General features: G+C 41.5%; 1 protein-coding gene across 1 annotated transcript in view; it reads right to left on the reverse strand.

Moving 5' to 3' along the window:
- Positions 1-18,150, reverse strand: part of POU6F2 (POU class 6 homeobox 2) — a 760,637-nt gene that overhangs the window by 211,852 nt on the left and 530,635 nt on the right. Inside the window, exon 4 of the mRNA XM_073630485.1 lies at positions 4,230-4,573. Within this exon, the coding sequence (XP_073486586.1) occupies positions 4,230-4,573 (344 nt within the window). The remainder of the gene's footprint in view (positions 1-4,229; positions 4,574-18,150) is intronic.

The following is an 18,150-nucleotide window of genomic DNA, read 5'->3' on the forward strand; positions in this document are numbered from 1 at the left end:
GTTCCTCACATATTGTGATAGACAAGTGTTTGTAACTGAAAGTTTGGGTTCCAGATATCACTAGCCTCTGTTTTACAAGATCTATAAAGGTTATCACTTATACCGGTAATAACTCACCTTAAACCATACCGAATCAAAGATTGTCACCCTTATACTCGTGTAGTGATGCTTTGGTATTTGACTCTCAAAAAAAAAAAAATCTCAGACATGTCTTTACACTTACCCTAATTGACAACACTCAGTAAAGAAAATCAATCAACTAATGTTAACTTAAAAAAATAACACATTTTACTGAATTCAATAGAAACTTATGAAATTTCCATTCAATAAAGACATGACAAGGAACACTTTATGAATCTCAATGCTCTGTTAGATGATTTGGTAGTGTTATTATTTGTTCATTTTTGGTAACTTTAAACCATTTCACCTAGGCAAGTTGCTTTCATTTAATTTCCTCTCTGCAGAAACAACAGAGTCGGTATCTTTGTAGAAATAATTGTTGTTATCCTTCAGAGTGTTTGAAAAACAACATCATCCTTCTGAATTACTGTCTCCTCTTGACAATCTTTGCATTGCTCTAAACTAATATCTTACAGACAGATTCTGAATAATGCAGAATGATAAAACTGGCAGAAGGCAAAAAAAGAAGTTAAGATTTCTTAAATGAGATTTAAGCTGTCAGATGTTGTCAATGGTTGTCATTCTCTTAATATTACAAAAAACTATTACAAGCCATCTCATGTTTTTTAGATTTATACATGATTAAAGGAAAATATTTTAATATTGCTATAAAATATATAATCTCTAGAGATATGCTTTGGATTGAACATGAGTTTGACCCAAACCCAGACTTTCTGCAGTTTAGCAAATGGGTGAACAAACTGTCCATATTTGGCCAGTTTGCCCACCTGAAGGCTGTTGAAAAAGCGGCTGTAGAAAAACCATCATGACAGATTCCACACGCTGATTGTATTTGGTCAATGACCTCACCCGAGATCTTTGGCTCTGTGTTTACATTTCAGCAGTGCCAGAAAGTTGTCATTTGGACAGTAGTGGCAAGGATCAACATTGTTGGGCGTCACTCATCATGATTGATATGGATCTATGTTGCATAACGATGTGATTAACCTAGTATTTACAAATTTGGGGGGAGGTGGCATTTATTTTTGTAATAAAGGACTTTTTTTTCTTGGTGTTAGAGTTTTTATTTACAATTGCATTTTTTGGGAATGAGTAACAACCCCTTCCCAATCATGCGATGGCCAATATCTGGGCCCTCGTCCACAGACTCCCACATATTTTTGGGTGACAGGATATGGAAATGAGGCTCTTTCCCCCATCAACATGTGGACAAGGTGCGTTGCAAGGGGGGGAGGCATTTCCGCCCCCATGCAAGGTACCCTCCCAATAGAGGATAAGATAAGATGCAATCAACAACCTGCTGATCCTGACAGTCTTCACCTGCCACTACTTCCACCACAAACATCAGGTCTTCAGTGCTGGTAGAATGTAAACACAGTGGCTGGGACCCTGGATGATGTAATTACACAAATATATTTTTTTCTTCACAAGAAATTAAATGATGAATAAAATCACTAACACTGTTAAAAAAAACCCTTATGAAAAACAAACAACAAAAAAAACAATGTACCCGATGTATACTGTTGTTCAGTAATGTAGATCCTTGGCAACCACGATGAGCAACACCCAACTCAATGTTGACCAACTGTGTCCAACCACCATTAAATACACCTTTAATCCCATCACAAATGACAAAACAAATTTGGTCAATGACATCACTCAGGATTTCTTAAATTATTTAAAAACTGAAGCAGCAGGGATCTGTAATTTAGCTGTGGCATGGCTACAACCATTAAGGCTGCGTTCACACTGCTCCGACACGGAAGTTGCACGACTATCGATGCGACTTCATGTCCAACTTTCATGTGACTTCAATGAACAGGATCTGACTTTTATCTGACTTTGAGATGATTGCGACTTCCCCTTTGACCAATCCAAATAATTATTTTGCTTCTGGTATGGATGAAACCTGGCATGCGGCCCAGCACGTGAGTAAAGAGGGGACAAGCGAGCGCCCCCCGCTCCTGAACCATACCAGGCCACATGCCCTCAACATGGGGGTGGGTGCTTTGGGGTGAGGGGGCGGGGACTCTGTCCCCTCACCCCAAAGCACCTTGTCTCCATGTTGATGGGGACAAGGGCCTCTTCCGGACAACCCTGGGCAGTGATTGTGGAGTCTACAGGGCGGGGGCTTGTTGGGAAGCCCCCTTTAAGAAAGGGGGCCCCAGAACCCACCCGCCCCCTATGTGAATGAGTATGGGGTACATTGTACCCCTACCCATTCACCCCAAAAAAAAGCAAGGTAGTGTTACATATAACAAGAGACAGTTTTTGACAATTTTTTGGTAAAATATAAAAGATTATGTTGTATTGAGTAAAAAGATATAAAACATGTTGAGATTTAAAATTGTGCACATCTGTGAAATGACAACAAATTACAAAACCTAAAACTGTTAATGGGCGATGTTTTATAAGTCTTTATAGGTTATCAGTTTACACGTTACAGTTACACGTTAGCAATGGCACTAGAATTATTGCTCTCACTCTGACGTTCACGGTGATACCTCACATATTGGTGCAATCACTGTCTACATATGTGCTCCAGACGTACATGTGAGTTTGCATTTGCACCTGAGCATGGGGGGACATAGGTGCTTTAAGTTATTATTTTTTTATTTCATTTTATTTTTTTCATTTAACTAATGTAATTGAATATATTGTCCTTCTTTGAAGTACAATAGTTACAAGTACAAGTGCTCTTTAAGAAATCAAACAGTGATTTTCTCCATGCAGTAACCTGAGAAGTTCAGAAGATCTCAGTAAATTGACATTTGATAGGTTGATATAGGTGGCTGCATTTTGCAAATCACCTTTTATTCTGCACTGATTTTTTATATAAACTTATAGATGAGAGGATTATTTAAGTACATTGAAGTAGCCTCGAGCTTTTAAACTTTTATAGTGATTATACAGTATACTTCCCTGGTAAATTCATTTTGTAGCAGCACTAGGGTTGTTGGTTCGAATCCCAACCACGACACTACCTGCCTAGAGTTTGCATGTTCTCCCTGTGCCTGGGTGGGTTTCTTCTGGATAATCCAGTTTCCACCAACACTCCAAAGACATGCTGGTAGATTATTTGGATTCTGTCTAAGATGTCCCTAGTATGTGTATGTATGAATGATAGCTGGGACCTTAGATTGTAAGCTCCTTGAGAGCAGGGATTGATGTTAATGTAAAATATGTTAGTAAAGAGCTTGACAGCGTTATATAAGTACCTGAAATAAATAAGATAAAAAATAAATATCATACCATTTTCCCCTTTTAAAGTCATCCTTAATGCAGGCAACTGGATTTCGAGGAACATGCTGATAACTTGCAGACTTTTTATTTACTCTGCTCCAAGGTATTCTTTCCCCTTCTGCCTTGTCCCCCTATTTATCCCAACCCGCCCCTTTCTTACCTTTACTTCCTTTCTTGTCCTATGGCTCAAAATCTTCTGTACCTTTTGATATTCTGCAAAATGACCTGGCAGTAGGGTCATCCCAATAATAAGTTCATTACACGTATGGATAATTCGACCAGCCATAATGTGACTTTGGAAAAGTGATGTTTCTGTACCCCTGGCTAATGCCCGTTCTCTTGCTGTCTTTATATTCAGCTATTGTTTTGTAAAACTTCAATAAAAGTTATTGAGATAAAATAAAGAAATAGGAAGCATAAAACAGTAATTTCTGGCTAATTTTAATGCATCTCTCTTAAAGATAGGTCAGGAGAATTTTTGCATACTATTAAGATTTAGATCTGTCTCTTCTATCCTTTAGATATATTTAAAATTCACAGCTGGTAACTGAATGTGTATAATTATAATGCATTGTTTTTTAGAACTTATTGTGACATAGACATTTTGTGGCATACAGGATTGGACAGAGGAACTGTACAAATACATTTTGTATTAGTTAGAACAGACTGTCATTGGTACCACCCATACTACACAGAAAGGTGTAGTCATAAGGCAACCCACATCTGATTTTACATATACACATTCAATGTTTTAACAGGAAACAAAAAAGTGGCACTTTACCTTAGCAGTTTATCTTTTGACACGCTCAGTAATTGTACTGCTATAAATAAAAAGAAAGCTGTACCTGCAGAGGATTTGGTGGAGTTATCGGCGAAGGAAGGCCATGTCCTGGTGATTGATTAGGCTTCTGAGGAGAACTACAGGGCTGCTGGCATGACGCTAGCTGGTTCTGGCTCTTGGTCTGTGTTTGGTTTTGTTGCTGTCGCTGATGCTGATTAGGTTGCTGCTGGGACTGCTGTTGAGGAAGAACCTGGGAAGGCTGCTGGGATGATTGCTGATGCTGGGTTGTACTTTGCTGTTGCTGCTGCTGCTGTGGTCCTTGCTGTTGATGGTGATGTTGGTGATGATGCTGATGAAGCTGCTGTAGGTGCTGTAGCTGCTGAAGCTGTGTGTTAAGGGATGAGGTAGCTGCAAAGATATGTAATGATACATTTGTTTATTTATGTATTTATTTATTACAGGTACTTATAGAACACTGACAAGTTAAGCAGCTCTTTACATACATATTGTACATTCACATCAGTCCCTGCCCCCAAGGAACTTACAATCTAAGGTCCCTAATTCACATTCGTACATACACATACTATGGTCAATTAGACTGTCTAGTTTGTATAGTTAGATGCCTGAAAATATCAACATACTTGATTGGTTTGTTGTATCTCTTATGCCGCGTACACACGGTCGGACTTTTCGTCTACAAAAGTCCAACGGACGCCGACGGACTAAAGCTGGCTGGTAATCCGATCGTGTGTGGGCTTCTCCGGACTTTCAGCAGACTTTTTCAGCCTCAAATCCGACGGACTTTAGATTTGAAACATGCTTCAAATCTTTACGTCGTAACTACGACGGACCCCGAAATCCGCTCGTCTGTGTGCTAGTCCGACGGACAAAAACCCATGCTAGGGCAGCTATTGGCTACTGGCTATGAACTTCCTTATTTTAGTCCGGTGTACGTCATCACGTACGAATCCGTCGGACTTTTGTGTGGTCTTGTGTAGGCAAGTCCGTTCGTTAGAAAGTCTGCTGCAAGTCCGCCGAAAGTCCGCAGGAAGTCTGTCGGACAGGCTGTCGGACTTTTGTAGACGAAAAGTCCGACCGTGTGTACGCGGCATTAGAAACTAGGCTGGCAATTTTTTTCCACAGCTGATTATGTATTTGCCATTTCTTTATATGCCATAGCAAGGATGTCACCAAGTATGCATTTATTATAAATTATGGAGAAACTATATATTATTTTCTACCATGTTATATTTAAAAGTCGATAAACATGGTTTTAGTGCTGCAACACTGGGCTACCAGGAGCCTTCAACATCAACTCTCAACCAGATGCCCACACATAGATAAAACTACCCCTAATACCTGTTGGTCATGCAGTACTGTAAATGATTCCTTTTTTATTATTCTATTTACTATAAATTGATGGAACGGTAAAATTTTACTAGATGCTATGTATTACGTAAATTTTTTTTTATCGCTGTTTCTTGCAATTCCTTCTAAATTTGTTAAAAAAAATTCCAAAAACTTATCTAATATTTTGTTTTTGGAAAATATTACACTTTTCTTTATTCTTTAAATGCATCACGACCTATTTTTGATATTCCATTTATAAGCTAGAGGGGGTTCGTAAATACAGCAATATATAACCCCCTCTAGCTTATAAATGGATTATGAAAAAGAGGTTGTGAAGCATTTAAAGAATGAAGAAAAGTGTAATATACAGTGGTGTAGTGGGTAGCATTCTCGTCTAGCAGTAAAAAGGGTCGCTGGTTTAAATCCCAATCATGACACTATCTGCCTGGAGTTTGAATGTTCTCCCTGTGCCTGTGTGGGTTTCCTCTAGGTACTCTGGTTTCCTCCCATACTCCAAAGATATGCTGGTAGTTTGATTGGCTTCTGTCTAAATTGGCCCTAGTATATGAACGTGAGTTAGGGACCTTAGATTGGAAGCTCCTTGAGGGTAGGGACCAATGTGAATGTACAATGTTTATGTAAAGTGCTGCATAAATTGACAGCGCTATATAAGTACCTTAAATAATAATATTATTATACAGGATTTATATAGTGCCAACAGTTTGCGCAACGCTTTACAACATTGGGGAAGGCAGTACAATTCAATACAGGAAGGATCAGAGGGCCCCGCTCGTTAAAGCTTACAATCTAGAAGGGAGAGTCAAGTGGAACAAAGATTAGTAGCTGTGGGGGATAATCAGATGGACATAATGAAAATACAGTTGTTAGGTGTGGGTAGGATAGGCTTCTCTGAAGAGGAGGGTTTTCAGGGATCATCTAAAAGCTAATAGAGTAGGAGATAGATGGACAGATTGGGGTAAGGAGTTCCATAGGCTTGGAGAGGCTCTGGAAAAGTCCTGGAGACGAGCATGGGAGGAGGTGATGAGTGAGAGAGAGCAGGAGGTCTTGAGAATAACGAAGAGAACAATTAGGTTGGTAATAATAATAATATATTTAAAGCACAAGATAAAATTACTTGCAAAGCTAATTGCCATGAAAAAAAAACATTGATCACATGTAACAGGCATACAACAGACAGGTAACATACAAGAGCTTACAGTAAAGAAAGACGTTGGCTTAAACCAGTCAGTAAGCATAAACAAGTAAAAAGTATTATGCTGTCATATACCACATGTCCTAGGGGAGGAGGGGAGGTGGTGGGTGGGAACTGATCTCACTGGGACATTCTACTCTCATTGCACCCTCCTGAGACCTGAGGGTGCAATAAGTAGAATGTCCATAGGAATTGCACCCAGGTCAGGTCTGAGATTAAGTGCTTGATATATCAAAATGGTGCTGGTAGCACACACACACACACACACATACACACACAACAGCACATACTCCATTTTGTTTCCCAATCCCACCAATCTGTTCGGATGCCAATACAAAATAAAGACAGCTTAGTGCAAGTTCTGAGTCACTCTAATCAAAGCTTGTATAGTAGTGAGGACCACACACACACACACACACACACACCAATTTGTTCAGGTGTCATTAAAAAATAAAGAGAGCTCAGTGTAAGCTCTAAGTCACTCTAGTCAAAGCTTATACAGCAGTGGTGAGGACCCCAACCCCCACCTTCCTGTGATAACATTGGGTCAATCACTAATGATAGGAGTGAGTCACATGTTTCTCCATGCCCATTCCATATATTTTCTTCAGTTCTGGAACAGAGTAGCAGGGAAGTGAAGGAAATGTAAATATATGCGGCTGGGGAGCAGGCATTTAAAGTAGACCTTGCAACAAAATCGCAAGGCCCATTTATTAACGGTGTTTCCCTTCTCTATGTCAAAAAAGCTGCCCAAAAGAATAGAAAAAAAAATTAAGGGAAAAGCATGTATTAAATATACTAACCTTTCCTACAGTTTCCACTTGCAGTGACTAGAGAAGGGTCATGTCATCTTTCTTTCAGCAAGATCCTGAGGAGTACTGAATGGCCAAATTTCCTGCACTGTGTTTGACCGTCATCTCCTCAGATTTTGCAGTATGGAAGCTGGGCAAAATGTATGTATATTTTATTACAGGCTTTTTCTATTTTGAAGAATTTAAGTACGGGGGTGTAAAGTTAATAAATGAATGTCCTTCAGCAATGCTATTTGAGTTAGTCTACCTCCATCATCTCTGATCTGTTTATTTAAATGGTTAAATTTACCATGCACACCTTTAATATGCCTTTTCTTTTCTCACACTGCTGTAGGGCTTTTTTCCAGATGCTAGCTAATCTTGCACTAAAGTTGCCACTCTGTGTAGCAGAATATCTAACACAGCGGATTTAAACAGTTATGTCCAATGTTCCATAGCACTCAGTTAGAAACCATTTTTCATTGCTGCTATTACCTTAAGTAAATCAACGGTGACTTCTGATTGTTCTAATGAGTGAAGGAACAAAAATTATCTTTGCATTTTTTTTTAAATATGCAGAATTTGATGTTTGGTGCTATTATGAGATACTAGGCACTGCTGACAAATATTAAAGTGAAATCTGTACGATGTATTTTAAAATGTTCATATTTTACAATATACAAATTAAATTCTTTTTTAACAGGGGACTGAAAAAGAGGCGAAAATGACTTTATGGCATACTACCTATAACAGAAACATTTGTCTCTTCTTAACTTTAATATAAAAAAATATCTGTGACTCCCACATTCTATATTTGAGAAAACATCTTTCCAGCAATATGTTTCTAATTTCTTTTCTTGCTGCAACACTGAGGCCGTTGCCAGGCCTCAAACACAGTCACTAAAAATATTTTCTCTATAAAGGTTAGAAAAATTCCCTGTGGTCAGCTCAGAAGCTTCTGAACTGTAGCACAATAAAGCCAGCTTTAGGGTATAAAGCCAACCTTCCAAGACAATAAAAAGAAAACAAAACAAAAACTGGATCCCTCAAAGAGCAATAACAGCAATATCCCTCATCCCAAACTGCACGCCATTTCACTGCAGTGTGAGGTTATCCATGTTAGCAGGGCGTTTGCTCTTCTTTACTTAACTGATAAATGCAGCCACTGGTAATAGTAAGAACTTATTGTAGGTTTGCTTTGGTACTACAACAAACTTGTTGGAGACTATGAGTTCCTAGTGGAAATTCATCACTATTGTATACAAACTCTTTAGAGGGTTATTAAACATACACAGTTGTGTAAGGTAAAAAAGCAACCATGCCATTTTGAGATAAAGTTTTATAAACGTATATACAAGGTTTCTGTTTTTTTTTTCAGAGAGGTGTACTTTATCTCTACTTGTTTTTTCCTCCACTTGAAGGGTACTGAATGCAACATAAATCTAATAAACCCTATGTCCATTTATAATATACAGCCGTAAAATTATTTTTGCATGCTTTTTTGCATTTTTTTCAATCACTATCCACATTAGGAGCTACATTTTCATTAAAACTGAACAAACTGAAAAATAGATTGTGGGTCTTTAAAGGGGTTATAAACCCCCGTTTTTTTTTTTTTTTTTTTTAAACAAACATGTCATACTTACCTCCAGTGTGCAGTTTGTTTTGCACATTGTGGCCCCGATCATACTCTTCCGGGGTCCCTCAGCAGTGCTCCTGGCTCCTCCCCGCATCGAGTGTTCACGTGGGATAAGCGCACTCCTTTGATTGACAGCAGCAGGAGCCAATGGATGCGCTGCTATCAATCTATCCAATCAGGACATGAGACACCAGCTAGAGCTGTTGTGCTCATTCCTGGCTGGAGAAGGATCAGGGTCAGGTAAGTAAAATGGGGGCTCGGAGGGGCTGCAGCACCACAGAAGGTTTTTCACCTTAATGCATAGAATGCATTAAGGTGAAAAACCATGAGGGTTTACAACCCTTTTAACATGTACATTACTTAAAGCGGAGGTTCGCCCCCCCACAAGAAATAAAAAGTCAGTAGCTACAAATACTGCAGCTGCTGACTTTTAATATATGGACACTTACCTGTCCAGGGAGCCCGCAATGTTGGCACCCCAGCCGATCTTCGGATCAGCTGTCGGGTGCAGCCGCCACCATTCCTGGTTCCCTACTGCTCATGAACTAAGCGTGCTGCGCTTTCTAATTGGCCTGGTGGTGAAGGAAGGAGGAGGGGGTTAAACTTCCGAGAGACGATGCTGTGGCACGGTCTCTGGAAGTGTGGTAGGGGACCTGTCAAATACAGGTCCCCGTTCCCTCCTCCCCCCTGAAAGATGCCAAATGTGGCACCAGAGGGGGGAGATGTTTAAGAGGAAATTCCACTTTTGGGTGGAACTCCACTTTAATGTACCTTATCTGCACATGAGACACAAAACAACAGTTGTTTCCACATTTATAGCAAGTCTGCAAAAAGAACCATAACATATGCATTGGAAATGGATGTATGTGATGCAAAGACATCTGTGCATTTACATATTGGGCCTACATTACTGAAACATACTGAAGCACAAGAGCAGGAAGAAATAGGTTTAAATTGGAGCACTTTATTTGACTGAGCTCAAATTTAAATGTAGCATCCTCTGTGTGCTATATGTAAGGAAGGTTTGTTAGTGTAGGAAAATGTAGCTTGGCTCAGAGTCAACGCTGAGCTGTGAATCTGGGTCACGGTTCAATGAGTTAGCCTGGATGACTCATCCTGACAGCTGTTCTGATGCCTCCCCCTGTTTTCTGGGACATTGGAGAATGTTCTAGACATAGTGAATGAAGGTTAGGAGGAGTTGTTTGGAATAATTATGAGGACCTATGTCAATCCACAGTAAAAGGCTGGCAGGGGGCAGGCCACCTCATAAAAAGGCATGAGTCATGCCAGCAGGGGTAGTCAGGCGGAAGATGGAGATATAGTGCTGCAGAAGCTGTCGGTGGCCTTCGAGGGTGCCCCTAGTCTGGGGGAAGGGGGTGACCCTGGGCGGGGGGTTGAGTGCTGGAAGGATGCTGCCATAACACATGGAGGAAGCCCTTCCTGGAGGCATGGGAGCAAGGAGATCACAGCGGGTGCAGGTCAGCACTACTGGGGACCTACAAGGGGGGAGACTGCCACATATAGCCAGTTCTCTCTGAAGATAGCAGTGTGCTTAAGTCTTATTATCTTCCCTGGGAGCTCTTCTGAGAGTCAGCTGGTTGGGCTGGTGAGTATCAGTCTGGAGGACTGTGGTGGAGAAGTTAGCCTGGAAGGCTAGTGAAAGGGGCAGCTGCAGTCAGGTGGGTTGGTAGTGCCTGAATCGGTACTACTGGGATATATAGTAGCCACAGGAGCGATGCAAGTTAGACACTGTAATTCTTGCTACACAACCAAGGGGCCTCGGGTTCCTGCCTGTAATGGGTCATTACTTCTAATCTGACTGAGTGACTGTCAGATCTTCACAGTGATCTAGCTGGGTTCTGCAAGCAAGTGAGTACTGGAGGAAGAAGTGGAGTTGTATAAAGAGACTGAATATAGGAAGAGTATCCCTGAAGTTTGTTGTTGAAGTCAAGTGGGTATCCCATAACCTCTCACCCCTCTCCAAGTTATTATCCCTCAATAAATAACAAAAACAAAGCCACAGACTGTTCTTTGACTCTGGAGTGCCTGTGAAAATTCAATGTGCCTGGCTGTTCGGGGTGGGGGATCCTAGTTCATTTGTGGCCCTTAAAGGGGGTGCACTACATAAAATTATGCCCTTGTGCATCTTCTTACAGTAATGTGGGGCCAATTAGCTGTTATTTGAGAATGCACCTTAATTCAGGGGGCATAGTTACAGTTCAGCGCCACATTAATGTTTGTTAAAATATTCTGTCTTTGTTTAATGATATTTTCATATTTTTCGTGTATGAAGTCAGCGTGAACAGAGGGGCTGGAATGTTTCAATTTATTTTTGCTGTCACAGATGTTTCTTCTTAGTATGTAGCATTCAGTAGACTATTCTGAGCAAAGGGGAGAGAAAAAAAGATGCCAGTCATCTTATTCCCATCTACTGATCAGGCACACAAAAATATTGTGGACAATAGAATATTGAGTGAACATATTCCACCCTTGTTCTCTTTCTTTCATGTGAAGCTTGTATTCAATGCAACTGGCTGCTCCCAGACATTTATCTTCTTATGCCATGTATTAAATAGGATAAAGAAGCAGAAAATGGGAATTGTAAAATTCTAAAGTCAAATGTGAGTGGCATAGCCATAATTCTTTATGAAGTAGCAGGTAAGATTGATTGTCAGGGGTCGAAAGGCTAGGTCAAACTTGGCTTATTCATCAGCTGAATGTCATTTTTGTTTTCCCTGTCACTAGATAGCTTTAAAAAAAATGCAACTCCTTCGTCATTATCTTGGACTTGGCTGCTTTCCTTTCTGCTTTCCTGCCATCCAGTATTAATGAAACTGTGCTTCAAACCTTGCCTTCATCTTTGAGGCTTTCTTTAACGTGTATCTTTTGCCTTTACAGCACTGAAGCATGTGGTCAATTTTGTATCTTTTACACTTTTTCTAGGAGTCCTTATATGACTGGCACACTATAGGGCATGGGTACTCAAACTGTGGCCCTCCAGCTGTTGCAAAACCACAACTCAGCTTCCTTAATCTCTTACCAACCCACTCAGAGTAGATGTATTGCGAGCAGGTAGCAAAGTCAGGCACCGCAATATACCTGTATGTCGCGGCGTATTTCCTGGATTGGTGATGCACATCTACCTGTCCCCTGTTGACCCATGCTGTGATTGGACACAGCACGAGTTTGTCAGCAAATTTCAGCCTATGATTTGGGCTGAAACCTGATGATCAACTGTGGCCAATCACAGCACAGAATTCTGTGCTGGCAATCTGACACCTGAGTGAAGGGAAAGGACACCCTCTACACACAACCACTTGAGGTCTGGAAGGTTTTACTGATTTGACTGGGGTGGAAGTGATCAGGCATACTGACTGGTGATTGTGTGTAAAATAAATACATATATGTATAAAATTTTGTATTTCATTTTTACATTTTTTTTTTATAATGGATAGCCAGGTACCATGGGATTGCTTTGGGCCAATCACAGATCACAACATTAAGCAAGCTGTTCATGAATTTGAAAGCCATTCATGGCCGGTTGTTTACATTGTTATGTTATTGCTATGGCCAATCATAGCGATCATATAAGAACCCAGTTACTGATTACCAGTAACATTAATCACAGGAGGAGCATGCTGTGCGCTCCTAACCCAGAAGAGACCAGATCACATATATACAGTATACCTGACTGAGCCTGCCCATGCCTTCCTGTCGCAGTATATCTGCAGAAGCTCGGCGGCAAGTGGTTAAGATACATAGCAAATAATCTATATTTGACAGAGACATACATACCAGATTATAATACTTAAGAGTTAGCTTACACTAGCAGATGTGAGTAAGGTGTGCACATTGTACAACTCTAAGTACTGTAATTCACAGATACAGGACATGGTAAATCACTTAGGCTGAACATACATGGTTGACAGCGGAATCAGAAATTGTCTTATCCACTTGAGCTCCAGAAAATTTTACCCCTTTCATGACCAGAGCATTTTTTGCTATTCAGGACTGTGCTATTTTAACAAGAAATTACGGGGCCATGCAACACCTTATGCAAATTAAATTTATATAATTTTTTTTTCACTCAAATAGAGTTTTCTTTTGGTGGTATTTAATCACCACTGGGTTTTTTGTGATATAAAGGAAAAAGAACTGAAAATTAAAAAAAAATATATATATTTTCTACTTTCTGTTAAAAAAACCATATCTAATAAAATTAAAATGTTGTCATAAATTTAGGTCAAAATGTATTCTGCTTCATGTCTTTCATAAAAAAATTCCCAATAAATGTATATTAATTGGGGCGTGGCTGAGCGAGGCACGTAGGAGGACGTGCAGCCATTAGCTCCGCTGACCATCCTGAGGAATCTGAGCTACAGCACTGACATCCTGCACCCTACAGCCTCGGGAAAGGTACCGCTACAGTCAGTGGACTCCCCTGCACACAAGGCCAGTATTATTTTTGTTTTTTACAATGTCCAGGCGTGGACAAGGCCCTCGTATCCCGCCGGACATTCCGGCCCAAGATGGCGGCCTCCCGCCCCGCTCTGCCAAGGAAGCAGCCCAGCGCCTGTTTGGCAACAGGGGGAAAGACACCCCATCCATCCTAGGGACTAGCGGACATGATCTGGAAGGGGATGACAGGGATCTGGATGATACCCCCCGATCCTGGCTCATCCACATGCTCAACCATCCCTATCTGTCAGCCCCATACAGCCTTCCAATATGGTGGCACCCAGCATGCAGGGCCATGATGATAGCACTAACCCAGAGCCAACTCTCAGGGATATAGTAGCTGTGGTTACTGCCTGCAACTCCTCCATCACTAACCTAGCGGGAGAAGTGAAAAGCATGAAAATGGAAATGTCATTTGTGCATCAGGATATGCAAAAGCTGCACAAACGTACATCTGCAGTGGAGGGGCGCGTTAGCACATTGGAGGACGATTGGCAGCCATTGCAGAGGGACGTGAAATACACTCACTCCGTGGCGACCGCCAATGCAGCTAGGCTGGAGAACCAAACATAAAACAGCAAAGTGACCCCCTTTGGAGTGTGTAGGTATAACGTTGTCCTTGTGTCCTAGTTGTCCTAGTCCACTTTTTTCTCCACTAGGACAACGTTACACCTATACACTCCAAAGGGGGTCACTTTGCTGTTTTATGTTTGGTTTTATTTTCGTTGAATTTTTTATTTGCAATTTTGGTTTATGCGACTTTACATATGGGATTTGGCTACACACAATTTACCAAGTATTTCTATAAATTAGGACAGTGCCACACCCACACACTAACCCTTCACTTACCTTCTGTTTTTTCCACCTAGGTGGAAATCACATCTGTGGAGGCAGCAGTCCTTTATGCGATTTCTTCCATTGTTTCCATTTTTTTCCATTTTTTTTCCATTTTCTCCACTTTTTTAATTTTCTGTTCCGTTGCGCGGATACACCACTCACATTTCAGTACAGGCTGGAGAACCGCCTGCGCAGAAACAACGATATGATATGGAGAACCGACTGCGCAGAAACAACGTACGGGCAGTGGGCATACCGGAGAGGGCGGAAGGCAAAAATCCTGTGGCGTTCATCGAAGCATGGTTGACCGACACGTTTGGGACAGATACATTCTAGCCCATGTTCGCGGTCGAGAGGGCCCACCACCGAGACCATTCCTGTTTCACCTACTCAATTACAGAGACAGGGATACAATATTGTCCAAAGCCAGAGTTACACCTTCTCTCAAAGTGGATAATGCAAAAATATCGCTGTTTCCTGACTTCTCTGCGGAGGTACAAAGGCAAAGAGTGAAATTCCTGAATATCAAGAAACGTCTGAGGGCGGTGAATGTTCAATATTTTATCCTCTACCTGGCAAAATTGAAGGTAATTGCCAGTGGAGCATCTAATTTTTTTGATATCCCCATGTCTGCCATGCACTGGATGGACAGGGAGGAATGGAATCTGGAGCGGCGGCAGCCCGAAGGTTGAAAGCACAAGGAATTCTTTATTTGGTGCTAAGCAAGAGAAATGAGCTATGCGGAGGGGCAGGTAACGTTTGTTTGAATCGTTTGTTCTGGTTGCCTGATTGGGCTACGTTATTGCTCCCCGAGCAAACTGGTCCTGAGCGGACACACCTCCCCTCACAATGAGGGATACACTATGATTATTTGGGTCCTGTTGACCCGGAACTATGGTTCTGGTTATAATTTGGAGTTGTTTTTTCTACAATTTTTATTACAGCAGTACTGTCTTTCTTTTTTTTTTTCTTTCCATTTTTTTCTACAACTGAATCTGAATTGGGTGAATCCACAACTGCCTATTTTTCAACTTGTCACTAGAGGGAGCTCCAAGTATGTGTTAATATTGCAGTTTCTAATGATTTGTTTCATTATGGGCCTAGTTCTACAATATGACAGACAGGCCAATAATGCTTCCATATATTTTGTCACTACGTATTATGTCTACTAACAATGATAAGGGTTTCATCTTCCTTTCATGGAACATGAGGGGTTTGGGTGATGGGACAAAGAAAGGAGCAATGTTCCACTAATTAAATAGAATGAAGCCACATGTCATGTGTCTCCAGGAGACACACTTACAACCTGACTTTGTCCGCCTGCTTAAAACCCGTAAATTTCTGATACAATTTCACTCCACTTACTCCTCTTTTTCCAGGGGAGTGAGTGTGCTGATTACTAATACTATCTCTTTTTGCTGTATGGAGAAGCAGATTGGCAGAGAGGGTAAATTTGTGTTCCTGTTTTGTAGCCTGAGGGGTTTCAAATGTATTGTTGCAGCAATGTATATACCTCCACCCTTTAATTCAGATCCCCTGAAGAAATTAGCACAATTTATGGCAATGCACCCAGGGATACCTGTTCTGGCTCTGGGGGACTTCAATAATGTTCAATAATGTTGCGTCACCCCTCTACTACCAGGACGTATGGACAGGATGTCCATACGTCCTGGTAGTAGAGGGGTGACGCCCCGTGCATCCCCCTTTGTGACTTTAATATCTGAAATGGGTTTAAGGGACGTCTGGAGAGAGCGTAACAGAGATGTGCAATGCTACTCATGTCACTCTGTATCTCACGGTGGCCACTCTAGAATAGATATGGGTATAGGTAATGATACGCTGCTCCCCCATGATCTAGATACGGCCTACAAACCCCGCCTCCTTTCGGACCACTCTCCATTTTGGGTGCAGGTGGACATGGCAGCCCCATCTATTAGACCATTGTGGAGAGTCAATCCATTTTGGTTAACTTTATTCCCCACTCCGGACCCCATCCTGGGAGAGCTGAGAGAATTTTTGATATTTAACAAACACACTGCTAATGGGGCCATAGTATGGGATGCTATAAAGGCTTTCCTGGGGGGCCTCCTTATACGGGAAATATCTGGCATTAAGAAAAGATCTAGAGAATGGGAGGACACGGTCCGCCTTGAGTTACAGAATAGGGAGATGGCTCTGGTGATGGATTCCCACTCCAGCTAATCAATATAGCTGGAAAGAGGCCCAATCACTATATAACAAAGTGGTATTATTAACAGCTGAAAAAAAGAGATATGTGTTGCAGCAGAACTTTTTTAATTGGGTGAAGGTGCTTTATCACAAATCTCGGGAAAGGGTGCGAAATAATGGCTCCCTCTCCCAGCCCCTTCAACTACACCGGGGCACTCGTCAGGGCTGCCCGCTGTCCCCTCTTTTATGTGCGCTTGCAGTAGAATCTCTTGCAATGTTAATCCGTAATGATGAAAACATTGTGGGTTTCCGCAGGGGTCAGCTGGAGGACAAGCTGTCTCTGTATGCCGACGATGCCCTACTTTATGTGACTCAGGGGATTCATTGCAGACGCTCATGGCGACCATTACTAAATTTGGTAAATTCTCTGGATTCACTATTAACTGGTCCAAATCCGTACTTATGCCCCTGAATCCACTAGTGTCAGCTCTCCCCTGAGACGTGTCCCAAATAGCCATTGTCAACACTTTTAAATACCTGGGAACAATGGTATCACCAGACCCCTACTGGAAAGACAACGTGTAAAATCCCAGGAATAGTGATAGCTTCCACTGTCAGTAGTAGGGAGGGTGAATCTGATCAAAATAGTATGGGCTCCACAACTTCTATACATCTTCCATAATTCACCTACGTGGATTCTCAATAAATGGTTTAAGAAGATTGACACCCAATTTTGTGACCTTATTTGGAAAAAAGGTAGAGCTCGTATTAGCCTAACAACACTACAATTTGGCAAGGACGGGTGGGGTGGGGGGGGGGCTCGGTGGTACCACACTCCAAGATGTATTTCTTAGCATCACAGCTACAACAACTTGCTGGCTGGGATCTACATGAGTCAGATGGCCCCATTATACAACTGGTGTCTCGCACCAATCCCATGTTAACAGCTGGCTCACATTTGGAGATGGGTGTGCCGGGTATCCCCTCGTCCTCCCCAACAGTAATACTACTACAGAAGGTTTGGAAGGCAGTTAAAAAAGCACTGTCCGTAGATGGCCCAATGGAGTTTACTCCTATTTGGAATAACCCTAATTGCCCCGAGTTGATCAAATTACAGGGCTTTGTCGCTTGGTGAAAAAAGGGATATGGTTCTTTACACAGCTATATAGCGGCACAGTACTCAAATCATTTGAAAACCTATGCAAGGAATTCTCACTAACAAAGAACCAATTCTATCAATACCTTCAGCTCAGGCATGCATTGCAGACCCAAACTCGGACGATGAACGCGAATATTACTAGTTCTCACTTGATACAGGAGGTCCTACAAGCTGACAGCCCCAAGGAGTTGATTTCCAGGGCATATGCTACCTTGGTGGCCACATGAACAAAGAAAAATTCCTACGAGCCAAAATGAACCTAGTGCTAAAAGTAAGCACTACACAGCCGCATACATGAATCACGCCTTGTAATGCGTGTGAAATATTAAATAAATAAATAAACAAATATGATGCACTAGAGTGTGCTAA

Source organism: Aquarana catesbeiana, linkage group LG05 (genome assembly GCF_042186555.1).
Source record: "Aquarana catesbeiana isolate 2022-GZ linkage group LG05, ASM4218655v1, whole genome shotgun sequence".
In the NCBI taxonomy this organism is placed as follows: Eukaryota; Metazoa; Chordata; class Amphibia; order Anura; family Ranidae; genus Aquarana; species Aquarana catesbeiana.